Source organism: Sciurus vulgaris, assembly GCF_902686455.1.
Source record: "Sciurus vulgaris genome assembly, chromosome: 10".
In the NCBI taxonomy this organism is placed as follows: domain Eukaryota; kingdom Metazoa; phylum Chordata; class Mammalia; order Rodentia; family Sciuridae; genus Sciurus; species Sciurus vulgaris.
Genome location: NC_136470.1, coordinates 69,726,337 through 69,753,795, shown reverse-complemented (window position 1 = coordinate 69,753,795; position 27,459 = coordinate 69,726,337). Strand labels below are relative to the sequence as shown.

Genomic DNA, 27,459 nt, shown 5'->3' with positions numbered 1-27,459 from the left:
CGCTGCCACGTCTGCTCAGCTCCGCGGTAATGGAGGCTGAGGATGAGTGCTGACGGGCCGGTCTCTGGTTCTAGCTCTAGCTCTGTCTCTGACTTGGGGGTCTAGGTTTGGGTCTGGGTTTAGCGGCCTGAGGCCTGGACGCCTTTTTTCAACTCTTCAGGCGGGGACGGCCTGCATACAAGCAGTTGGTTTCGAGAACTTTAACGCGGGGAACTAGTTATCTTGCCTGGGGTCCAGTCTTTAAAGCCACCTCCTCCTCCCAGGGATCCCGCCCCACCGGCCGGGCCTCCTCCATGCGTGAGTATTACCTAGCTACGGCGTCCGACTGTCCCGGGGTCTGCTTTGATCATCCGAGGTGGGCGGCGGGGACCGCTTTGTCGTTGTCTTTTAGGGGCCAGTCTCTTGAAGTTTGTGGTTTCTCGCCATCCACCTTCCCGCATCTCATTGTCTCTCTTCTCCCAGTGTTCACCTCACTTTTCTTTCCCTTTTTTTGTTGAGCAAGAACCAACAACCCCAACACCCAACAGTTTGAATGCTTTGTCTCACCTGGTTAGTGTGCAGCCGAGGGCTGTTAGGAATAGGGAACATCAGATCCATCTGCAGTAATGTTTTGAAAATCAGGGTTTTTCCAGTGTGTGATTCTTCAGTTTTTGGTTGTACTGTTTTAGGAAACATTTGGTGTTCATATTATCGGAACCATAGTTTTTGCCATAGTTTGGTGAAAACACCAATTCTTTTCAGTGAGCGTCTTTGTTACTTACCTTATAATCTTGTAATTAACATAATTTCTAAATCACATTACACGTTTTCCTGGAGTGGGCATCCACTTGAGTTCCTTTTGGTATTTTCGGTCTAACATGTGAAGATATCACTTGAACAATTTAAAGAGTTTAAGGCCTATAGGTGCCCTTTTATCCATCTTCATCAGATTTGACAAAACCCACCATAGAACAGGGTACCCTTTTTTTTCTGATGAGGAAACCAATTCAGACATTAAATCACTCAGTCAAGGTCAGATAACATGTGGTACATCTTATCTCAGAACAGATTCCTTGATAACAAATGCTAACTTTCTGCATATGCCTGGGTGGTGGGGATTCAATCCAGGGCCTCTCTCATGCTAGGCTAGTGCTCCACTACAGCACTACATCCCCAACCCCACATATTTTAATTTTGAGAAGGGGTTTTCCTAGGTTTCCCAGGCTGGCCTCTTTGTGATTCTCCTGCCTCAGTCTCCTGAGTACCTGGGATTACAGGGCACACTGGCTAAAGCCTAACATTATGGACAGTGACGAACTTCTTGTATTTCAAGCGACTTAACCTGAAACATTGAATAGGAAATGTTAAAATTGTGATCTTGTAAAATTCCACCTGATTGTAGTATCTTTCATAGGATACAAGTCAATTGACCAAAGAGACAAATTGCGATTTGCCTAATACTGAACAAAATTTAGGATTCTGACCCATTAGAATCTGAATAGTCTTTCATTAGAATAAAGTAGGTAATAGACATAGAGAGTGTTTGTTCGAAAGTCTGGTTTTACAATGCTTGTTTACTCAGTTTTCTGGTTATTTTGTTACATTGCCTACTTTAAAGATAGTTAACTGATAGTTATATTTTTTGTTTTTGTTCAGAGTTTAAACAGGTTGACAACCATTAACCGGGGTTGCAACTACAGGTGGCACTGGAAGCAGACTGGTTCCCGGACATGCCCGGTGGAAGGAGGGGCCCTAGTCGGCAGCAGCTAAGCCGTTCAGCTTTACCTTCTTTACAGACTTTGGTTGGTGGGAGCTGTGGCAATGGAACAGGCTTGAGAAACAGGTAAAGAAAAAATAAATCTATGTATAATCTGTACTGTCCAGTGATCAGTAAGATTGACATAAAATTTATTATGGTGTTCAGATATTTGCTTATCAAGCTTTATTCTTGACACTGAAGTAAGAAATTCTGCCCTTTCAGACTGAAAGGTTAGTATTTCAGCATACTTCAGAGAGATGTGATATGGGGCTCACAAAGTGAACAAAGCCCTATTCTTATGGCTGATAATCCAGTCTAGTCATTACTTTTTTTTTTTTTTTTTTTTTTTGGTACTGGGAATCAAACCCAAATTTGCATATGGTAGGCAAGGACTGTGCAACTAAGTTTCATTGCCAGCTCTAATCATCACCTTTTTAGCTATTAGAAGAAGGGGCAGGTGGATAAAAGTACAGGGTAGATGTGACGGTCTGGGGTCCCCTCCTTTCAGTACTAGTGATTGAACCCAGGGAGCATTCTCCTATTGAGCCCAGCCCTTTTTAAATTTTTATGAGACACTGCTTGCTAAGTTGCTGAGGCTGGCTTGGAATTTACCATCTTCCTGCCTCAGCCACCTGAGTCTCTGGGATTACAGGCATGTGCCACCACATCTGGCGAATGTAATGGTTTATCTGCTTATTGGCATTCTTTTTATTTTTGGAGGTCAAATTAAAATTGACAGCTAACATGAAGTTCTAAAATTACGTTTTCTTCAAGGGTTTCAAAAATTATTTTGTCAGAAAACTGCTCAGTATTAATAAACTGTTAGCTGTAGCCTAAATAAACATCTTTTAAGATTTGTGCCACATTGTATGAGAATAAAGAATTTGATCTTATCTCTGTTCATAATTTTCAGAAATTAGGATGAAAGATTTCTTTTTTTAAGGAAGGGGATATTGAGAATTGTCCCCTGGACTTTGCGCTTTCTTAGCTATCACTGAGCTACATCCCAGCCCAAGATAAATTTTCTTTTTCTTTTTTTTTTTTTTTTTTTTTTAACAATACTAGGGATTAAACCAAGGGTACTCTACTTTCGAGCTATCTTCCAATCCCTTTTTATTTTTTATTTGAGGTAGGGTCCAGCTAAGTTGATGGGGGTAGCCTCTAACATTTGGTCATTTTGCCTCAGCCTCCCAAGTAGCTGGGATTACAGGCATGTGCCACTCCACCTGGCAGGATGAATTATTTCTAATCTTATGCCGGTTGACTCACATCATCATAAGACTTGATTATGAGGCAGTGTAGCAATGGGTTCAATCCCCAGTACCAAAAATAAATAAAATTTAATGATCTCTTCAAACTAGAGTTTCAGGGAAAGCCCCACTGAAGTAAGAATATCAAAACTAATATTTTTCGTGGTGTTGGGAATAGCTTACATATAATAGGCAAGGATTCTCCACTGAGCCTTCCTCCCAGCCCACCAGAACAAATTTCAAAGATTGGGTAGAACTTGGGTTATAAAGTCAAAAAGAGTGAGGTCAGGCCAAGAAGAAGTATACAAATACATCAGGAGGACCTGAAGTGGTACTAATAGCTCTGAAAATTAAAATCAAGGCAAGAGAAAAACTCTTATTTAGGGAGGAAGTAGAAACAAACTGGCAAAAATTATCTTGTCCAAACAATTGATCAGATAAAAGCATTGCTGCACTGCTACATTATTAAGGTCTTAGTAAGACCCTGACTCCAAATAAAATGGGCAGGGGGTTTATTTAGCTCAGTGGTAAAGCACCCCCGGATTTAATCCCTGGTACCTCTCCCCTCTTCTTGAATTTACAGGGTTTTTTGGTGGTTGTTTTTGGTTTTGTTTTGGTCCTGGGGATTGAACCCAGGGGCTTTTAGCCACTGAGCCACATCCCCAGTTCTTTTTTGTATTTTATTTAGAGACAGGGTATCACTGAGTTGCTTAGGGCCTTGCTGAGTTGCTGAAGCTAGCTTTGAACTTGGGATTCTCCTACCTCAGAATTCTCCTAACTCAACCTCCTGAGCTGCTAGAATAACATGTAGTTCTTTAGCAATTAATTTGAGACTCTGTGTGTGTGTGTGTGTGTGTGTGTGTGTGTGTGTGCGTGTAAGAACATATTTTTCAACTGATTGAAAGTGTTCATGGTTTTGAAAAGTTATAGAGACTATCATTGAATGATTATTTTGGAAAAAAGTTTCTGTGTGGTTTTTGTTTGTTTTTTTCTGGTACTGGGTATTGAACCCAGGGCTTTGAACATGCTAGGCAAGTACTGAGCTATAGTACCAGTTTTTTTTTTTTTTTTTTTTTTTTTTAACTTTCTTTTGAGACAAGGTCTTGCTAAATTGCCTAACCTGGCCTCAGATTTGCAATCCTTCTGCCTGAGTCTACAAGTAGCTGGGATTATAGGAGTGTGCCACACCCAATTTATATTTCTTTTCTTTTTTTGTTCTTTTTAGAATATCTTTGTTCTTGATGAGAAGGAATTGGTTGGGATAGGTAGAATAGATTGTTGTATAAAACCTGGGGTAGAGCTGAGCATAGTGGCACACGCCTATAATCTCAATAGCTCAGGAGGCTGAGGCAGGAAGATCACAAGTTCAAAGCCAGCCTCAGCAAAATCAGGACACTAAGCAACTCAGTGAGACCCTGTCTCTAAATAAAATTCAAAATAGGGCTGGGATATGGCTCAGTGGTCAAGTGCCCCTGAGTTCAATCCCCAGTATCCCCCGCCCCCTCCCCACAAAAAATCCTAGGGTAAAGATACTAGAAAATATAAATAAAGGAAGTTTTGGATAGATTAGACTATGGCTTTCGGAAGGACATATACAAAGAAAGTCCATAAGAGATAAATCACTTTTTGAAGTGATTGTAGGGTAGTGAAGAGAGAAATTGAGTTGCTAAAAATGGTATAATTTTGATATATTTGATTCTGCATGACAGCCAATTGGAGAAGAAAGCATTTTTCTGTTTCCTTGTTTGATAGATGTTTGTGCCCTGATTGGTGAAGTGGTGATATTAAACTTGAGAATATCAAAGACCTAGTTTGAAAGATTGAAATCTAAAAGTTGCCTGTTGTATTTTATACCTTTAGGGTATAGGGCATTGTTCTTTTGTTCGTTCTTTTGTGTGTGTGTGTGTATGTGTGTGTATGCGCGTGTGTGTGGTACTTTAGATCAAAGCCGGTGGCCCTCTACTACTGGGTCATGTCTCCAACCTTATTTATTAATTTATTTATTATTTATTTGAGAATTGAACCACTGAACTTTACCACTCAGCTCCATCCCAATCCTTTTTATTTTTTATTTTGAGTTAGGGTCTCACTAAGTTGCTGAGGCTGGCATTGAACCATGATACTTCTGCCTCAGCTTCCCTAGTCCCTGGGATTACAGGTGTGTGCCATCATGCCCAGCAGGGATCTGTTCTTACAAATGTGCTTAGATGACTCTTTTTTAAAAAGAAAGATGTAATTGGTGGTACACAATTATAATCCCAGCTATTCTGGAGGCTGAGACAGGAAGATCACAAGTTTTGAGACCAGCCTAGGTAACTTAGTGAGACCCCGTCTCAAAATAAAAATGACAAATGCTGGTGATGTAACTCAGTTTTAGAGTGTCCCTGGTTTCACTCCCCAAAGCTTTAAAAAAAAAAAAAAAAGTACTGTGTTTCTGAGTTTCATAGGAAGTTCCTAGTTCAGAGAGATTCCTGCATGAAAAGTACTAAGAATAATCTTGTTTTGTTTTGTTTGTTTAGCCCTTGCATATACTTTGTTAATAATATCACCAAACCTGTCCAAATGACCACTGTTTTCTCTGTCTCTTCCAATACCTTTTTATTCCTTTGAATCTTTCTTACTTTATCCATTTGCATACTTAAATTGTGTTGCTCCTGACTCCATAAAGGCCAATCTCAAGCCTGCTACATTAACTCTTTCCTGTGCATAAACTTTATACGTAAGGACAAAACAGATGTTCTGCATAAACCACATTATTTATATAGTTCAGGCACAGTGACCCATTCATATTATTTAAGGAAAATTTTATCTCAGTGGAAGGAATTGTTTACCATTAAGTTCCCATATGCAAGCCTTGTAAGCAGATCTTTTTAAGGATAGCTACACTGAAATACCTTTCTTCTTTGGCGAGCCTAGAATTTTGGTATTGGTAGGGAAAGGGTACCCATGTAGCCAGACCCTTCAATAAAAACTTTGGGTGTTGAATTTATAATGAGCTTTCCTGGTGGACAGCATTTCAAATGTGTTGTCACAACTTGTTGCTATTTGAATTAAGTGCATCTTGAATAGATGCTTGAATCTATCTTTATATCGTTAGAAGAATAATATTTTTATTTTTTCTAAATAGTACCTCTGTAACTAATTATCTGAGATATTGACCAATTGTTTTATTTTTAATACTTTTGAAGTTTTATTGTTGATTGACACAGTAATATACATATATGGACTATAGTGTGATATTTTGATATATGTAGGCATTGTCTGCTTATTTATTTACTTATTTATTTAGGTTTTAAGAACTTTGTTCATTTCCCCTTTCCAGCTTTGAACTTTATCAGTTTGGTGGAGAATACTCAATTATATCAATTATCTTTATGTAGGAATGTTTTCTTTTTTTCCAACTGGTGCTCTGAGTCACTTTATTTGACCTAAGTCTGTTTGGTCCTCTGGCTTCAAGTTTAATAGCCAAAGTTGTATAGTGTATTACAAGTATAGATCTTTTGCACTTTATTTAAAACAAACTTTTTTAATTCTACTGTTTTGTTTGTTAATGGCAGAAGCATGTATGTTCCAGAAAGGAAGTCTGCTTTACTTGGGAACATTTTTATAACCTTTTTAAACTCTTAAATCATAATAAATAACCAGGTGTGGTGGCATATTCTTTTAATCCCAGCTGTTCAGGAGGCTGAGGCAGGAGTATCACAATTTTGAGACCAACCTGGGCAACTTAATGATCCCTGTCTCAAAATTTTAAAATGGGCCAGGGCATAGCTCAGTGGTAGAGTGCTTGCCTAGCATATGTGAAACCCTGAGTTCAATCCCCAGTACTGTGGGAAAAAATTATGACAGTTTAGCACACCTCCTTCCTTATTTTTGATTGAAGGAGAATAAGAATTTTTAGTTTGTTTAAATTAGAGACTTTTAACATTGTAACATTTCATCAGAAATTTTTATTTTAGTATCTTATGATTAATTGGAGTGAGGCAATAGATTGGCTGCTGGCATTAATCCTCTGCGTTCAAGTCAGTATTCTTAACTATTCAGAATGAGCAGAGTTCATATTCCCCTGAGTTGCTTAAAGTACAATAAATGCCATAACCAATGCTAGAATTCTATATTTGGAAATTTTAGAGTAGAATGGTAACACAATATTGTTCCTTCTCTTAAATCTTTTTTTGGGGGTAGGGGTTTATTGGGGATTGAATTCAGGGGCCCTTTACCACTAAGCTACATTCCCAGTCCTTTTTATTCTTTTCTTTTGAGACAGGATCTCACTTAGTTGCTGGGGCTGACCTTCAACTTAAAATCTTGTCTCAGCTTTCTAAATCACTGGGAACTAGGAATTGAAGTACTCAAACCAAGCCTCCTTTCCATGTTGTATAAACAAAGTAGACCCAGTAGATCTCTCTATAACTATCCTGTGCATATAAACAACAGAAAGTTTATTCTTTATCCCCAGCTTATCACTTCAAATAGTTTAGCTGTTTCTGACCTGTAAGTGAGCTAAGAAGAAAGAACAAAATAGGGATTAATTAATACCTCTGTATTTTTATTTGTGTTAAGAGAGTTTTCTCTTTTTCTTTAGTGCATTGGTTTTTTGCTGTCTCAACTTTAAAAAAAAAAAAAAACCTATTTGCAGTGAACTAAGTTAAGTAGTCTCTGAACTTAGGGTTATGGTCTGATAGCCAAGGCATAGATGTGTAGAAAAATTATGTTTTTAAACAATATGGAAAGTGCAGTGATATTTTACGTATGATGGTGGCCCAAAGGAGAGATGAATCAGTTAGTTTGAGTCAGAGTAAGCTTCTCAGAGGATGTGTTTGTTTGAATAACTGAAAAGTTATTTATTTGTGTGTGTGTGTGTACCTGGTACTAGGAATTGAACCCAGAGCCTCATATGTGCTGCAAGGCAAGCACTGTATCACTAAGCTATATCCGAGACCCCTTAAAAATCTTAAAGAATGAGTTAAAAGAAAAAGGTTTGGAAGGATTTTGTCAGTAAATGTGTATGTGAGAAGTTAAGGAAGCTGTAATTATGGGGGGTATTATATGTAAAGGGGATAAAGTGCACAGCAAAATAGCACATATATTCCAGACAGCAAACAGCGAGTATCATGGGGTGCAAGTGAAGGAGTGGATACATGGGGAGGGTACTATGTTGAACAGAGGACTTCATAGAACATACTCAAAGTTTTTTGATATTATCCCATTTGCAATGAGGAGCCATTAAAGGGTTTTAGGGAAGAGAGTAAGAACACTGTCGTGCCAGGAAAGCACTTTACCACTGAGGCCTTGGGTATGATCCCTAGCACTACTAAAAAAAAAAAAATGTAAAAACAAGAGAGTAACACTATTATTTTCACTAAGGGCAGCTTGCCAGGTTTGGTGGAAGTAAAGTTGAATTTAGGAGGATTACTGTCAACGATTTAGGTGAAAATTGGTGAATGCTTGAACTGAGACAGTGGATTGAGATGGGAGGGTACAGTTGAAGAAAATTTTGTGAAATGGAATTCAGTTCTTTATTTTCCCTTTTGCAGTAGTGAGGATAGAACTCAGGGACACTTTACCACTGAGCTGCATTGCCAGTTTTTTTATTTTTGGTACCAGGGATTGAACCCAGGAGCCTGAACAACTGAGCCACATCTCCAACCCCTTTTTATATTTTATTTAGAGTCAGGGTCTCACTGAATTGCTTAGGGCCTCACTAAATTGCTGAGGCTGGCTTTGAACTCACAGTCTTCCTGCCTCAGCCTCCCAAGCCACTAGGATTGCAGGCAGCACTAGGATTGTAGTGGCACCACTACACCTGGCTCTTAGTTTTTATTTTGAGACAGGGTGTTGCCAAGTTTCCTAGGCTGGGCTTGAACTTTTCATCTTTCTGCCTCAACCTCCTGAGTAACTGGGATTTCAGGCATATGCCACCATGCCTGACTTACAATTCAGTTCTTTAGAAAGTGATTGGATATGGAGTGGCAGAGCAAATATTCTAGGTTTCTGATTTGGGCAGCTAACAGAGTGGGTCATGAACTAGGGTTAGGACTATAGGAGGAGGAACACAGATGTCTAACAGGCAGTTGGATAATAGGGGTCTAAAACTCTGCCGTGATGTAAAGAGAAATTTTAGTTCTTAGTATGCCCAAGATGATGAAAATCTTAGCCACATCTTAGATCATTGAAACGGTGTATAGAAGAAGGATCCCAGAATAGAGGCTTGGAGAAGGCCAGCAATTAAGTGTTAGGTAGAAGAGATATCAGGGGCTCTTTGTGCTCTGTGATAGGAAGGCTGTCACCATTTGAGTTTACCATAGTTTTCTCTTTCAGGAATGGTAGCGCTATTGGCCTTCCAGTTCCACCTATCACAGCCTTAATCACCCCAGGTCCTGTTCGTCATTGCCAAATTCCTGACTTGCCTGTGGATGGGAGCCTGCTTTTTGAATTTCTTTTCTTCATCTACCTGTTGGTTGCTCTGTTCATTCAGTACATCAACATCTATAAAACTGTGTGGTGGTATCCTTATAATCATCCTGCCTCTTGTACTTCACTGGTAAGTCTTCATAGGCCTCTAAGTTTTTTTGTCATTTAGATAAATTTTTTTCTTATTTTCCTTCTAAAAATATTTTTCTAACAAACAGCAGATTTTTTAGAAATAAACTTCATAAGATTTTTGAAATATAAATTAAAATGCAGAAAATATTTAAATAATTTATTATAATAATATTGCAGAAAGGTTTCCATATCTGACTTTCTCTATCCCATGTTAAATTTGACCACCTACATCCTTCATCCATCTTTGGCTAGAAATTAAATCTGTTTACCATGGGATAGAGAAAGTATAGTATGTAACGTTAACATGTCATTATGATTAAATTCCAGCAGCTTTACCTTTTAAATGGCTGAATTAAGATAATGTATCTTCTATAACAAATAAGCCCCCAAATATGTGATGCTTCTAATACATAACAGTCTGAGACAGTTGTCCTGGTTGGCAGGAATTCTTCCATATGGTCAATCAGGGAACCCAGGGTGGTGAAGACTGCTCTTTTCCAACATGTGGCCTTCGGGGTGACTGTGGTTCATTGCTATCAGCCATAATGGTGAAAGAGCATAGGGCATTGATAAAGGACAGTTTCTTATGGTCCAGGCTCCCATCATTTCCACATGTCCACTCATAACTGTAAGGGAAGCTAGAAAATAATAGTCCTTGAACTTGGTGCATTGTTAATCTGAATGAAATTGAAATCTTTTACAAAATAAAATTGAGATGGAAACTAACTGTTTCTGCTGAAGTACATAAAAACATGTAGGTTTCTTTTTGGTGGGGCTTGTACTAGGGATTGAACTCAGGGGCACTCAACCACTGAGCCACATCCCCAGCCCTATTTTGCCTTTTTTTTTTAGAGACAGGGTCTCACTGAATTGCTTAGGGCCTCACTTTTGCTGAGGTTGGCTTTGAACTAGTGATTCTTCTGCCTTAGTCTCCCAAGCCGCTGGGATTATAGGCGTATACCACTGTGCCAGGCTCATGTTGTAGATTTCTTCTGCTTTGTCTGCATTTATTTGGGAGGACCCTGATAATCTTGATACAAAGAAGGTTCTCTGTAGATGTAGATGAACATGTAAAATATCTAAAAGGCTAGTCAGATGACTTGACATGTATGTTATTGGCAGTGGCAGATTTAAATGGGTAATAGAGATATTCTTTGGGGCAAAGAATTCTTTTGTCCTAAGCATTTTATAATTTTATGTGTTTGGGACTCATAAAAAATATGAAAACCTTTCTAATGTGGTAGACATAGAAAAGAAAACATGGTCCCAAATCTTCAAGATAGTATAAGAAAGGAGCTGGGCATGGTGTCGTATTCCTGTAATCCCAGCAACTCAGGAGACTGAAGCAGGAGGTTTGCAAGTTCAAGGCCAGCCTCAGCAACTGTCTCAAAATAAAAAATAAAAAGGGCTGGAACTATAGCTGTAGTAGAGCACCCCTGAGTTCAGTACCCAGTACTGGAAAAAAAATAGTATGAGAAGTGAATAAAAATTTTATTTTAATATTTGTTCCTGGAATTAACTATTAAGACTTTTCTTTCTGCTGAAATATATAAAAACATGTAAATATGTTGTAGGTTTTGTTTTTTTTTAATGCACTTTGGAAAGAAAAGTGTTAATAGTTAATTTCAGGAACAACCAAGCGATGCCAGTATTTAAATTTAAATATTTACCATATATGTACTTAATATGTGATGAGTATCTGTTTCTTTAAGAATTGTAATGAGTTAGTACCAGATTTATTTTCATATATATATATACACACACACACACACACATATATTTTAAAGTCTTTTCCTATCTGGAGTATAAGTTTACTGAGTATAGGAACTACGTACTTCACCCATCCTTGACATGAAGTAGTTTTTTGCAAGGGAGTTTGGGAAAGGAACCTAGTTAGCTAGGAGTCAGTGCCTAGTTAAATTCTACTATGATGGCAGACGGAACAAGTAATAATCTCTGCCATTTCCATTGCTTCTCACACCATAGTAGAGAGTAAGAAGCAGAAGAGCAGGAACCTTGACTTTTGTCTTCAGCATTTTATACCTGGCATAATTTGGGTGCTAGGTATGTCGTATTTATTGAATTAACTAATTGAGAAATTCAGTTTTTCATTTTGGAAGGAATTGTAGAAACCTGCACACCTTTCGACTATCAAAAGGAAAATATGTCCGAGTTTTGTTGGTTTCTAAGATATCATTATCAAAGAGTTTGATTTGCTCTTATCACAGTTTTATATATATATGTATGTACACACACACACACACATACATACACATAACTAGAAGGAACTATAGATGGCATCTAAGTAATGGTGTTATTTTATAGAAAAGATCAAATGTAAGGAATATTTCTAAATCATTATAAAGATTAAATAAATATAATTGATGTACTAACTAGTAGTTTAGTAGATGTACAGTTAGATTAAGTTTGAATAAAGAAACAACCACAGAAACTCCTAAAAGCTATGAATCCTGATTGATATATTGAATTTGACACATTATAAATCAGGCAATTTTGATGAATTATTATTGTCATAATTCTTTAGGTTATGACTTATTAACTCAAAGCTGTAATCTTTTCCTTTTAATATAGTAGAGTTTCCAAAAAAGGACAGGAATACATTCCAGATAGTTTAAACAGTGTTTTGAAAGTTTAAGCAATTAGTCATGAAAGGAGAAGTGCAAGGTAGTCAGTCTCTTCATCATCTCAAATTCCTGTGTTCCATAAGAGTGAGTGGAGAACTAAGGAAGATCTTTTGAGGGAGCAAACCTCTATTTGTGTAGTAGTTCAGCTTGATACACATTGTACTTCTTTTTTTTAAAATTATTTATTTATTTATTTATTTTTTATTGTAAACAAATGGGATACATGTTGTTTCTCTGTACATGGCATAAAGGCATACCATTTGTGTAATTATAAATTTACATAATGTTGTTTGATTCATTCTGTTATTTTTTCCCTTCCCCCCACCCCTCCCACCCCACATTGTACTTCTTTTTGATGCTATTCTTCCTTCTTTTATAGAATTTTCATCTCATTGATTATCACCTGGCAGCGTTCATCACAGTGATGCTCGCAAGGAGGCTTGTGTGGGCCCTCATTTCAGAGGTAATAGTTCATTCACTATGTTCTACTGCTTGTTGTAATTTACAGTTACTAGAATGGGTTCAGACTAAAAATGTAAAATGTTAAATATAATTTGAAAACAACTTTAATTTCTTTATTCCTATATGAGTTGTGCTAGCACTTTAAAAAAGAGTTTCTACAATATATTTAGAATTCAAATGTTCAATAACTCAAGAATTATTAGAAATCGAGTTTGTAGGAGTTTAATTTCAGCTTCTGAATTTTTTGGCACCATCTTTTTAATTTTAATAGTTCTAGTGAAAATAGGATGAATTCAATTTTAGCTAGCATTTATATGCCATTTGTGAAATTTACTAACAAGAAACATTTGTAGTCAAGTATGGTGGTGTACACCTGTAATCCCAGCACTTGGGAGGCTGAGGCAGGAGGATCACAAATTTGAGACCAGCCTCAGCAACTTAGTGAAGCCCCAAGCAACTTAGTGAGACCCTGCCTGAAAATAAAATATAAAATGGACTGGGGATGTGGCTCAGTGGTAAAAGTGCCCCTGGGTTGGTTGGTTTGTATTTATTAAAACTTACAATTTGAATTTTATTAAAAGTTAGAATTTTAAAAAAGCAGTGTTAACATTTGCACACGAGTAATCAGAAGATTAGAATCTAAGTTTATTGAACAGAGGAGGAAAGATTTAGAACATTAAATTATTTTATTAAATTAAAAGTTGCTGATAGAGTTGGTCTTTGGTATCATTTTTCATATACTTGTAAACACCAGTGAGGAAGGAAAATGTACTTCTGTAAGATTTTGTATATTGTACCCTCTTAGTGATTATGAAAACAAAAATGTTAACTTAGCTAAAGTGGCTAATAATTTAAATCTTGGAATTATATTTCAGTTTGAAATTTATAAATGAGTAGTTATATAATGAGAACTGAGAATTTACTTTTTTCTTCCAAAATATACACAGAAGTCTTTGTGAGTAAGCTCTGATTTCTGCGATTACAGAGTAATTGAAGATGTTGTCATGATCTAAAAGCCATTAAGATAACTGGAAAACAGTTTCTCTTGGTGGGAAAGAATGTAACTCAGCCTTTCTCTCGGGTTCAGTATTTAGGTGATGAAAACAGGTACTTACTTTTGGATATGTTGAGAAAGCACTTTCTTTAGAGGACCTCCGTGGATTTTTTGTTTACATTTGTTAAAATAGGCAGGAAATGATGTTTCATCCCTTCAGTTGCTTAGAAATGGTGCTTGTGAATGTTGATTTAGTTGTGTCCTATTAGTGTGTAAACCCTTCATAATTGGAGTTTCTACTTTGTTGCTACAAAGACTAGAACTTGAAGCATTTTATTGCCTTTTGTGTGTCTGTGGTACTGGGGATTGAACCCAGGGCCTAGTGCATGCTAGGCAAGCGTTCTACCTCTGAGCTACATCCTCAACCCTTTTCATTCTATTTTGAGTAGGGTTTTATCAAGTTGCCCAGGCTGGTCTCAAACTCTGATCCTCTTGCCTCCGCCTCCCAAGTTGTGGGGATTACAGGTGTGCATCACTGCACCTGACTTCCTGCCTTTTAAACATTGTTTATAACATTTAAACAATGTTTAAAATACCTTTTAAACATTTTAAACATTGTTATAAACATTGTTTAAAAAGCACTTTGCTTGCTGGATGTAGTGGTACATGCCTGTAATCCCAGCGTCTCAGGAAGTGAGGCAGGAAGATAAGTTTTGCTTGCCTCAGCAACTTAGTGAGATTCTCAGTAACTTAGTAAAATCCTGTCTCAAATTAAAAAATAAGAACCATCCGGGTGTGGTGGCACACTCCTGTAAAACCAGTGGTTCAGGAGGCTGAGGCAGGAGGATTGTGAGTTCAAAGCCAGCCTTAGCAAAAGTGAGGTGCTAAGCAATTCAGTGAAACTGTCTCTAAATCAAATACACAATGGGGCTGGGGATGTGGCTCACTGGTTGAGTGCCTCTGAGTTCAATCCTGGGTACCCCCTCTCCCAATAAAAAAGAACTGGGTATGTAGCTCAGTGGTAAAGTGTCCCTGGGTTCAGTCCCCAGTAACCATCCCCCTCAAAAAAAACAACAGGCAGATAGAGGGAGAAAAATGTATTTGTTTACATACAAATAAATTGTCTCTGAAAAGAGATACAGAGTAATAACGGCCTACTGTCTGGGGGCGCCTGGGAGACAGGAGCCACATGAGTGAAATTTTTCACTACTAGCACTATATGTTTTGTCTTTTGAGTGATGTGGTTATATGATCTATTTGAAAATTTAAAAATCAACTGTATAGTGATGCTTTCCTAAACTATCTAAATTAAATGGTTTAAACCCATCACAGTCATTTTTCTTTCCTTCCATTAAAGTACATTTGCATTCTTATATCACAGAAAGGATTGCTGCTCTGAGAAAGACCATTTTTAAGGAGAGGCTAGAGGTAATTAATTTAGAAAGATAAATATTCAGCTGTATAGTCACCTCTCCACTTAGGTAGACTCTTGTTTATTCACCTGGCCAACCCTGCTTCAGTGTACTTGCTTCACAAGACTAAAAATAAATTCAACTATTTCACCAACTTGAGGCAACTCTCTTTTTAAAAAAAAACAAAAAAATGGTTGCTTTTTTTTTTTTTTTTTTTTTTTTTTGGTTGGTTGGTTTGTTCTGTACAGGGATGCTTTACCACAGCTACATCCCCAGTTCTTAATAATTTTATAATTTTGAGACAGGGCCTCGCTAAGTTCTTAGTGCCTTACTAAATTGCTGAGACTGGCCTTGAATTTAAGATCCTCTACCTCAGCCTTGAGTTGATGGGATTGCAAGTGTGCCAGCACACCCAGCAAAACATTATTTTTCTAAATAGTATATTTTATTGAACAGTGTATTTTATTGAAAAGATTGTTAGACACTAGAATGTAAAGCAGAAGATTAAAAATTACAATCCCATTGTTGAAAATTATATTTTGGCTTATTTCCTTATAATGTATATATACATTAAAGATTAATGTACATATATATTTAAATGTATTTGGGAACGTTATATGTATACTTTCCTCTCAACATAGTATTACTTAACATAGAATAATTTTCTAACCTTCCTAGCTCTTATTTATTTTTTAGGTTTCAGTGTAAATATTGCTTTCTAAAGAAAGCCTTTCCATGTAGGGTCTCCTGTTTTTTGCTGTCCTGGTAGCTTATGCCTTTCCTGTAACACTCATCACCATTGTAAGAATAATTGTCCAAATTTAGTATGTGTTTAGTATGTGTCCAAGTTTAGTATGTGTTTTTCTTGGCTGAACAGCTTCATAAAGATAAGTTCTTATTTGTCTTGGTTACCACTGTACCACCAGGATCCATCACATATGGTTAAAGAACCTGGATTCTGGAATGAGGCAAAATCAAACTCTGCTGCCTTGCTGACATGGGGCAAAAATAGTCTTTTATTTCTAACCCTGTACTTTTTTGAATAGAGGCAATAGAATGACTCCAGGGCTTACATAACTTCCCTAGGCTTTAAAATACTAGGTACATTGGCATGAGGTATGTATCAGGGAAGTGATGTGAAACTATTCGTCCTGCTATGTCTGAGAGCAGCTTGGGTCTTTCCTTCCACAGTTTGAGGCTTAAGCAGGCCATTATGGTATTTGTTTACTTCACATTTTAAAGTGCTGTATATACTATATATATCCATAGTATGTGTACACCCCCAACCCCCACTCCCTACCCCCCCCCCCCCCACAGTCATGTGTCGCTTAACTACGAGGGTAAGATCTGAGAAAGACATCACTGGGTGATATCCTCATTGTGCAAACATCATAGAGCACGCTTGCACAAAGGACACTTGCATGGCATATGTTAATCACTCCTTGTGGCCTCTTAGTGCAGTGAAGAGCTGTGGTAAATGCAAGCTGTGTGAGTCTGCTGCCAGAGTTACACAATATAGTGTTTTATAGTAAAATTTTTTTTTAATAATGTAGTAAAAATGTAGTAAGAACACAAACAATTAATAGTAATAGACAACTATATGTTTATTTCAATATCAAGTATTATGTGCTGTATATAATTGTGTTTGTTATACTTATAAAAGTGTAGGACTGAGCTGGGGATATAGCTCAGTTGGTAGAGTGCTTGCCTCACAAGACCCTGGGTTCAATCCCCTGCACCAAAAAAAAAAAAAAAAAAAAAAAAAAAAAGAGCATAGACCTGGCAGCATAGTAGGTTTGTTTACACCAGCATTACCAAACACATCAGTAATACTATGTGCTGTGATGTTATGACAGCTGTGATATTGCTAGACAATAAGAATTGCCAGCTCCATTTAATATCTTTTCTTTTTTGGAGACATGGTGTTGCTTATGTTGTCCAGGCTGGCCTCTGACTCCTGGACTTGAGTGATCCTCCTACCTCAGACTCCTGAGTTGCTGGAATTACACGCATGTGCTGTGCACCAGGCTCTCTCTGTAATTTTATGGGAACACAAGTTTTATGTTTTGACAAGTATGTTTTCTTATTATATGTAGTCAGTTTTAAAGATTTAAGATTTAAGAAGAATGTCTGAATAGATATAAAGAATTGGAAGTGTTTATACATTATTTTCATATGTGCAAAAGTTGAACATATAGGGATCTGTCAAAGAAAATGTGATTATTTTGTGAAACTTTCATAATTTTTTAAACATTGACTCAGCAAGCAGATTAGAGGTGAGGATTCAAAGACAAATAGAAATACTGTTGCTGCTACTGAGCCCCTGTGCAGTCTGATAGGAAGTAAGACAGATAAATTATTGGCTCTCTATATGTATATGCATATAAATCACCTGGGAGTTTGTTAAAATACAGATTTCTTGTTTCAAATTTTTGTTCCCTCCATTCGAAGAGAAAAGTTGTTAGGAATTTACATGTTTACAAGCAATTCAAGTGATTCTGATGACTGGTCCATGGACCATACTTTGATGAGAAGCCCTTGTGGAAACAAATTCAATGATCATGATGAGAATTGAAAGCAGGTCTGTGTGAGGGACTATGTGAGTAAGAGGAGGAAATGACCAATTGCCTGGAGAAGGCTGAATTTTCAAGAATTAGGAGGATAAGGTGGGAATGCAACTCTTTTTCTTTTTTTTTTTTTTTTAAGGTACAGTTTAGCTTCTACAAAACCTACTACCCTTATTTATGTTACGTTGCCTTTAAATAAGATAATTTATAAAATGTACCTTTGATGCTTCTAAACTTTCAGGCCACAAAGGCGGGTGCAGCATCTATGATTCATTACATGGTTCTGATATCAGCTCGCTTGGTGCTTCTCACTTTGTGTGGATGGGTACTTTGTTGGACCCTAGTCAATCTCTTTCGAAGCCATTCAGTACTTAATCTCCTCTTCCTTGGCTACCCGTGAGTACTTCTGTTTTACAATTAATAAATCTTTAAAGTTATTTGGGTCATGCAAATAATACTATAAAAGATAGGAGAATGAAATTCTTCAAATATAAATTAAGAGTTCAAAAAATAGGAAAACCAATGGATACGAGCCATATAATTTGTTTTCTAAACTAGGTTGGGACAACAGACATAAACTAGAACTATCCTCGGGAAACTGAGAAGTATGGCTATCCTACCAGTGGAGAGATTGTTGTTTTCCCTTTTGTGATACTGGAGATTGAACCCAGTAGTGCTTTACCACCAAGCTACATACCTAGTCCCTTTTTAATTTTAAATTTACAGTGCCTCACTAAGTTGCCTAGGCTGACCTTGAACTTGTGATCATCTTAGACTCCTGAGTCCCTGGGATTACAGGTGTGTTACAGGTGTGTACCTTTATGCCAACTAGTGGAAAGGATGTATTTATTTATTTTACAGTACTGGGTATGAAACCCAGGGCCTCGTGTATGCTTGGCAAGCACTCTACACAGAATTAATACTGTTTAAATTTTATTTTGAGACAAGATTTTGCTAAATTGCCCAGGTTGAATTTGGATCTGACTGCCTCAGCCTCCCAAGTAGTGGGAATCATAGGTATACACTACCATACCCAGTGAGAATATTTTAATTTAGCTTGTTTACCAAGTAAAGGTGTCAGATTCATAGGATTACCATCAAAATGGCTAGCAGACTGTTTCATTTCAATTTAGGTATATAAAGAAGCTTATCATTGTCATCATTATCATCATTATTATTTTTTGGTACTGGGGATTGAACCCAGGGTGCTTAACCACTGAAGCACATCCCCAGACCTTTTTATTTTTTTACTTTGAGACAGGGTCTCATTAAATTGCTGAGGCTGCCTTTGAATTTGTGATCCTCTTGCCCTCAGCCTCCCAGGTTGCTGGCATTACAGGCATGCCCCACTGTGCCCAGCATTCAGAGTTTGAGTTGTAATGAGGTGCCAGGCACAGTGGTGCACAACTAATCTCACTGACTTAGGAACCTGAGGCAGGAGGATCACAAGTTCTGGACCCGCATCACAAGTTCTGTACCTTAGCAAGATCCTATCTCAAAAAAAAAAGAAAAAACTGGGGATGTTGCTCTGTGGTAGAACACCCCTGAGTTCAGTTCTCAGCACCAATAAATAAATAAATGGCAGTGAGGGAAGATAGAACAAGAAAAAAGAACCACCCTAGAATCAAAAACCTAAACATGTTTGGAGTGGTAAAATCTGTGGAGAAAAATAACCAGGAAAGGAGAGCTAGAGTGCCTTTGGGAGTGGGGTGAGTGATACACAGTATGGAGGCAGGAGAGCCCCTCACTAAGAAGGAGACGTTTAAGTTGAAGGGCAAGCCATGTCAAAAATTTCTAAACGTACACAAAGATCTGTATTAGGAGAATCTTTGTCACATTATTTATGCTAGTGAAAAATTAAAAAAAAAAAAACTTGTTTCTGGGCTGTGATGTAGATCAGTGATAGGAAACTTACGTAGCATGTGCAAGGCCTTGGGTTTGATCCTCAGCAAAAAATGTCATGTGAAACTCACAGAAACAGCCTGTTTCTATCAAGTGAGAAATGGATTAATTATGGTATATTGATAGGAACCCAAAAATATGTTTAAAATTTCTTATGGAAAAATATTTAGACATAAGAAAATAGTATATACATAGAATGTGAAATAGGATGCAAAACAGTTTGTACTATATGAGATCAAATACATAAAAGACTATGTAACTATATATAAAGTTTACATGTTGGACAAATGTATGCTCACTAATAAAGATGATTATTTCTAGGTGGCTTATGTTTTGTTATCATGATTTTTCTTTAGTTTCCACTTCTACAATGAATATGTACTGCTTTTGTTGTAAGAAATGAAAGGCTTTCCTTCTCAGACAAGGAATTTACCATTGGCAAAGTTCCTATTATGTTTACTCTGGTGCATCATGACTATTTTATTGACATAGTTATACAGTGTGTACTTAGGTGTTGTCTGTGGTCTCATTTTCATGTAAACCTTGTCTTACAGGTTTGGTGTTTATGTTCCTCTCTGTTGTTTCCACCAAGATAGTAGAGCTCATCTTCTTCTCACAGACTATAACTATGTGGTACAGCATCAGGCGGTAGAAGAAAGTGCCTCAACTGTGGGTGGCTTGGCCAAATCCAAAGACTTCCTCTCCTTATTGCTGGAGTCTCTAAAAGAACAGTTTAATAATGCCACGCCCATCCCCACCCACAGCTGCCCCCTATCTCCAGACCTCATTCGCAATGAGGTAGAATGTCTGAAAGCAGATTTCAACCACAGAATCAAAGAAGTTCTCTTCAACTCCCTCTTCAGTGCCTACTATGTTGCATTTCTCCCCCTGTGTTTTGTGAAGGTAAGCAGTTATTTTGTGTGCTCCCTGGATTTGTGTGTGAATTAAATAAACTGGGTATTTCTTGTTTAATCCCCCTTTTCTCTGTCTCCCCTTGGCAGCCTGGATGGTGGAGTTCGGCTGCATCTGGAGTGCACTAAAACCGCTCCTGTTTGGCGGATAGGTATTTCCATATATGTGATGCACCCCGTGGTGGTTCCCTTTTTCTTCTTTTCCTTTCTTTCCAGTTTTTTTCTTTTTCTTTTCCTTCTTTTTTTAAGTTTCTGGGGAGTGTAAAAGTTGTAATTATTTTAGAGAAAATATGTAGCAGCTTAAGAGAACCAAGGATTCAATAAAATTCAGCCTACTGTGGTTGATCTAACAGGGTTATGAGGAATTTGTTGAATTTAATCTAACCTTTATTTATCTAAACTTCAATTTACTTCAATAGAAAAGAAAAATGATCTGGATGTCACTGGGCCCAAAACCTTTTGGGACATTTTAATGTCCTTCCTTTGCCCATTCAGAAGCACATCTGCAGCCGGAGTGGTCCTTCAGAAGCACTCAGTTCTTCTAGAAAGGAAACATTTAAAATATAATTGCCTCTCCCTCTCAGCCCTAATTTATACAGCCAGAAAGTCAGGTTGAAGGATTTTGGAGGACTCTGCTCTTGAACTTTCTACACGGACATCAGGACCACCAATGCATGTTGACAGTGTGGCATTTATCTGCAGGGCATATATAAACGCACCCATCCTGTGTCTGATGCTGGTGCATAGATCATTTCTGTCTCTTTTGATCTCTTTCAGAGTACCCAGTACTATGACATGCGCTGGTCATGCGAACACCTCATTATGGTGTGGATCAATGCTTTTGTCATGCTTACCACGCAGTTGCTGCCATCAAAATACTGTGATTTGCTACATAAATCAGCTGCTCACCTGGGCAAGTGGCAGAAGCTAGAACATGGGTCCTACAGCAATGCTCCACAGCACATGTGAGTAGGCTAGAGGGTAAAACCATGTAACATGTTTCTACATGCTGCTGATCATGTTTATTTGCTTTGTATGTCATTCTGTTCTTGGCTTTGGACATTTTTTAGTTTTTGTCTACATGGATGCTTGTCATCATGCTAAACTGAATACAGGATACATTAACTCATTTCTACCACCATACCCAGCCCCTTCTCAAATGTGTACTACTTTCAGCTACCCAGTCACTATATAGAGTATGTAATTTGTGTCCCAAGCAGTACTTCAGAGTTGTCTTTCAGTCTTAACTGTTTGCCCAAATTCAAAGAGTCATGATATATTTTAATTCTTTTTGTAAGACTTTAAGGTTCGTTTCTCATTTGCATTGCCACAGCTAAGTTGATAGTTACTCATCTCACACCTAAGACAGCTGGAATTTGCTTCTCTCATCTTTTCTAATACATGCAGATTTGGATTAGTAATTTTCCTTGCCTGTAATTTTTTTCTGGTTTTTTTTTTTTTTTTTTTTTTTTTTGTTGTTGTTGTTGTTTTGGTTATTTTTTCCCCCCCTTCCTAATCTCTCTGTTTCCCTGCCTCTCCTGAGAACTGTCCCTGGCTGTGAGTTCTAAGTATTATTCTCATTGTGTCCCCTTATCAGACGTTTCTCTGCATGGCCCCTGTGATCCAAAATGGTTAACATTAGAACCCCCCCGCCCTTTTTTTTTTTCTGTCACTTTTGAGCCCATCATCATACCTATCTCTCAGACCCAGACCATCTTCATCTTCTTTCCTTGTGTAATTTGAACATTTCACAAATTTCATCCCCTACCAGTTTTTTCCTAATTAAGTGGGACAGACTGAGGTGACCTTCCCTTCCCCTCTCCCCCTCAGAGTTCTCCCTTCAATTATCTGCCTTGATGTCTGATACAGATTAGCACAGGCCTTCAAGCCCAGGAACTGAAAGAGATTGGGCCAGGCTGAAAAGAAACCCGACTGTGGGCAAAGGACAGATTTCAATAAAAATTGAAAATACAATCCACAGTACTAGTACTGTACATCTTCAGGCTACTGATGGCACATGGCCATGAGGTGTATCATCACTTTAATGCTGGTAAGTGTGAGCAAGGCTGGTGGAACATTTTCTGAACTGGGGAAGCTTCAGGGTGCTAGAGTATATTTTTTAACATATCTAAACTGCTGCCCCAGTTCTTACTCTAGGAAACTAACCTTTCCAAAATCAGGAAGAAAAGAATTAACTTAGTTTGTTGTTTTTTTTTTTTTTTTTAAATAAAGCTTAACCTGAAGATCCCCATCCCCATCCCAACTTCATTACATTGATGCTGAAAAGATTGAAGCATTTTCTTCCCTAACTTCTTTTCCCTAGAGAAACCTCTATAAAAATGAGCCAAGAAAGCAGTAAAAAGAAAACTCTGTGTCAGTACCTTGTGTGTCTCTGTGTTCTACTGTATAGCTTCTCACATCTGTGAGGTATTTGAATTATCTGATAAGCAAACTGATTTTCTGTAGCTTTTAGGGATATAATTCTGCAGTGAATATCACGTTAGTTTGACAATGTATTAATTTATTCTCTTTTCTCATTGCCATTGGCTTTCTCCTCTTGTTTGTTCCCTCTATCATGTCCACCAGTAGACAGCTCACTTGGAATGGAGACGAGAAATCCGCCTGCTTACATTCTATTTTCTGGCCCATGGATGCCTTACTGAAACATATATGTCTGCTCATTCTCCTAAGCCTCTTGAGTCCTTCAACACCGAGTTAACTGTATTATTTCACAGTCTCTCTGTATTACATAGCAATGAAATTACCATAACAAATCCTTTCTAACTCCTTCAAGTTTGATCATGGAATTACTATATTTTCAGACAGATGAAGCCTTGCATATTTAATTCCTTTCATAGAAATATAACTGGCCTTGATAGACACAGTCTTATTTGTAATTGTCAATATGCTAACATTGCATTTCTTTCTCCTTTAGTTGGTCAGAAAATACAATATGGCCTCAAGGGGTGCTGGTGCGGCATAGCAGATGTTTATATAGAGCCATGGGGCCTTACAACGTGGCAGTGCCTTCAGATGTATCCCATGCCCGCTTTTATGCAAGTACCACTTATATATTTTTAAGCATAAGTTTAGGGGTACATGTTAGGAGGCCATTCTGTATGTAACCACATAGCACAGTGAGTAACACATACTAGAAAATAAAGACATGGTAATTATTGCTGTTCCTGTAACAATGGCCCTTGTCCCAGGGAAGTGTCTTGAAGGTCATATATCATTATTCTAGTCTCAATAGCTTGGCTGGTTTCTTTAGGTACCTTGGAATTTATTAAATGTAATTTTGCTTGAAACAAGTAGGTCATTATATAAGACTTCCTTTTTCATCTCACAGTTTTATTTTGTAATAGTTTGGTTTAGTGGTATCCTTAAGATATATATTGTATCTGTGTTTTTAAGTACTATTTAATGTAGTAGTAGTGTGGTTTTTATTTTTTTATTTGACAGATATTTTTGTATGTGTCTGTATGTGTGTGTGTATTATTTTTATTTTCATTTTTTCATCTCTTTAAAATACCTTAACTTACCCCTTTGGAAGTCAGACAAATGCCATGATCTATAGCCTTTCACCTTTACATGGATTAAAAAGAGAAAAGCTTCAAAGTTAGAAAAGAAAAAACAATAGGTATCCACTAAACCCAGCTTCTTTCTCACTTGCACTTGTGCCTTGGGTTATGTTTTATATGGTCTTTAGTTTTCCAGAAATTCTGACTCTAGGAGGCAGCAGCATTTACGTATAAAAGAAGGGCCAGCTGGTGGTCAGTGGGAGTAGGGAAAAGAAGATACCTGCTGAGGACCATTCTCAATAAAGATGTCTATAGTGTGGTGTATTGCCTTTGAGTAGAGATCATATCTGAAGATAGAATTGAAGTTTTTGGTTTTTTTTTTTTAATATTTATATCCTTTTCTCCCTCAGTCCCTCCCAGTTCCTTGTGAGGACATATGGACTTTCTAGTTCTGCAGGTGTTTGTAACTAAGGGACCTTTCTGTTACCTACTGGGAACTTGCATCAGGGCAGGATCCTGTAAATATATGGTGGGGAAGCCAGGGTAGGTAGGCAGTTGGGAGGTACATGGAGAAATTAAAGGCCCTAGGATGAGGAGACCACAGTGGCTCCTTCTCAACTCCCATGGGCTTCCTTAAGATGGGAACAGACTCAAATCACAACTATATAAGTATTTGATTTCTCCACATGTTATTTATTTAATTCAGAATTACCTTGATTTCTCTAGGGTGTTGACTTCTATTCATCCTTGCTGTCCTCTTGAAAACTGTAATAACAAGGTATTTTTGTTAGAATTTTCTGCTTGAAAAATAAGTATTTTTTTTTTTTTGCTAGTGTTGGACAGGTGAAGAATCAAGTGGAATCCATAAAAGAAAGATTAGGCAAGTTAACTAATTGCTGATTTTGCATGATCAGATAGTTAAATTCTAAAAGCAGTTCTTCAGCCACCTGCATTTAAATGACCTGGCCCACTCTTGTCCCCATCCTCCTTTCTTCCCAGTACAGGGGGCAGGGATAAAACCCAGGGCATCATGCATGCTAGGCAAATACTGTATCATCAAGCTAATCCTCAGCCCCCTTTTAAATTGTATTTTATCTAGGGTCCCACTGAGTTGCCTAGGCTGATCTTGAACTTGTGATCCTCCTGCTTCAGCCTCCTAAGTAGCTGGGATTATAGGCTTGTGCCTCTGTACTTAGCACCTGCCCCACTCTTTTAAAGTAGTATTCAGGGACTATATCCCGGTCTTCTGAATCAACAGTCTCTGGAGGATCCTAGGGATTTATAGCATTTTCATATTTGGAAATGGTTTTTAGGCAGATTGAAGTTTAAGAACAATCATTTTAAGAATGCCTATTACCAATACCTGTTACCCTTTAAAACCTGTTCACCTTTCTCCTTGTTCAGCTTATAGGTTACTTGCATATTTAATGACACACCTTGTCATGGAATCTGAAGTTGCTTTTCTCAATCTTTCTAGAAAATTAATTGAGCCAGTTTTACATATGATACTGCTGAATATCATGTAATAAAACACAAATTAAATATTTTCTTTTTTCCTGAAGAAGGGCCCTGAAACACTCTGTACCTTTCAGAACAGTCATGATAGTTTGGCTTCATTCTCAAGTTTACACTCTTGAGATCAAATTTCCATCTAAATTAGTTCTTTTATATCTGAAGTACTACCATTAATATAGTCTCTCCTCACCTAAATTTAGGACTTGACTGGCTGAACTGAATTGTTAGATAATGTTCCTTTGCAACCTGTGACCTAATACCTTTTATTAGTAAACCTGGATTTAGAGTGAAGAATTTGATGAGAGTGAAAATAGTAAGCCCAGTTTGTAGTCTAACTCTAGTTCCAGCTCATTTTTCCTTCCTTCCTCTTTGCTTTGTCATTGTGCACTCTATTTCTCAAAATTCAGAAAAAATAAACAGGAGAAGCATGTTATATAAAAGATTTCAGTAAGTGACCATGGTGGGTAAACAGTTTAAGGAAAAATAAACTATTGTGTTGATATTGTAATACTTCACTGAACTTGTAACACTTCCCTCTTTCTCCATATTTGTGTGAGTGTTTGTGTCTTAGATCAGCCTACAAGCTAAGAATAGTTTTTATATTTTTTTATTTCATTTAAAATGTTTTTGCAGTACTCAGGACTGAGCCTTACACATGCTAGGCAAGCACTCTACTACTGAGCTACATCCCCAGCCTAGTTTTTACATGTTTAAATGGTTACATTTTAATCAGTTATATAAGTACCTACATTATATCCTCAGTATCCTTATTATATCTTGATTTTCAAAGTGTAAGATATTTCCCATTTGTTGCTTTATTCCTCCCCTCTCTTAGATAAATACACTTTGGATTGTCTTGCATTATTTATATACCCAAGATATTATCTAAGAAAAATCTTTATAGACAATATTCTTTTGGATATACATATCCCTTTTTGTGTCCCAAAGCATTAAAATGAAATTTATTTCATTCTTGAGTGAAAAGGAAAAAGTTTGGGTCTCTGTAGCAAGAAATAGACTGATTGATATTCAGCAAGTAGATCTATTTTTTATTGTGTATAAGAACTCAGAAATATGAAATTACTTTAGAAAAATGAATTCAAGAATAACTTTGGTCTTTTCTATGAAATAACATTGTGTTTTTTAACTTCCTTACAGTTCCTGTTTCATCGTCCATTAAGGCTGTTAAATCTACTAATCCTTATTGAGGGCAGTGTTGTCTTCTACCAGCTCTATTCCTTGCTCCGGTCCGAGAAGTGGAATCACACACTTTCCATGGCTCTCATCCTCTTCTGCAACTACTATGTTTTATTTAAGCTCCTTCGGGACAGAATAGTATTAGGCAGGGCATACTCCTACCCACTCAGCAGTTATGAACTTAAGGCAAACTAAGCTGCCTCTCAACAGTGAGGGAGAACTCAGATAAAAATATTTTCATACGTTCTATTTTTTTCTTGCGATTTTTATAAATATTTAAGATATTTTATATTTTGTATACTATTATGTTTTGAAAGTCGGGAAGGGTAAGGGATATTAAATGTATCCATAAACAAGGTGATGTGATCTTTCATGTGTTAGTATATTTGCATAATACACATGTGAGAGGTATGCCTCTCTAGTAAAAAGATTGATTTGTATGACTGTGGAATAACTCATTCATTTTGAACACTTTTCATATGTCACTTGATGTGATGTGGTACCTTTGTGTGTCTGCTTTCCTTCCAGTGCTTTTCATTTTCTTTAGTTCCTAGTTGGCCAGTAATTATTGCTACAGAAAGGGGGATGAGGGGAGGTGCCTTCTAGCACCCAATCTCGCTGAATTCAGCTGGCTGATATTGCTAGAATAACTATGGAAGAGAGTAGGTTCAAGTCCTGGGTGGGGTTCACTTTGTGTCTCTTCTGGGTTGGGGTCTCAGCTGATCTTTTCTACCCTGTGATATTTAAAGATACTTTTGAATCAGCTATTCCAAGACTCAGGGTTTTGCTGTCACTTTTC

General features: G+C 37.4%; 1 protein-coding gene across 1 annotated transcript; it reads left to right on the top strand.

Moving 5' to 3' along the window:
• Nucleotides 1–27,018, top strand: TMEM39A (transmembrane protein 39A). The gene is made up of 9 exons (XM_079155314.1): nucleotides 1–297; nucleotides 1,636–1,822; nucleotides 9,310–9,532; nucleotides 12,559–12,642; nucleotides 17,856–18,010; nucleotides 20,071–20,419; nucleotides 21,205–21,392; nucleotides 23,363–23,483; nucleotides 26,622–27,018. The coding sequence occupies exons 2-9, from the start codon at nucleotides 1,710–1,712 to the stop codon at nucleotides 26,853–26,855; spliced, it is 1,467 nt and encodes a 488-aa protein (XP_079011440.1). The 5' UTR covers nucleotides 1–297; nucleotides 1,636–1,709; the 3' UTR covers nucleotides 26,856–27,018.
• The last annotated feature ends 441 nt before the right edge of the window (nucleotides 27,019–27,459 follow it).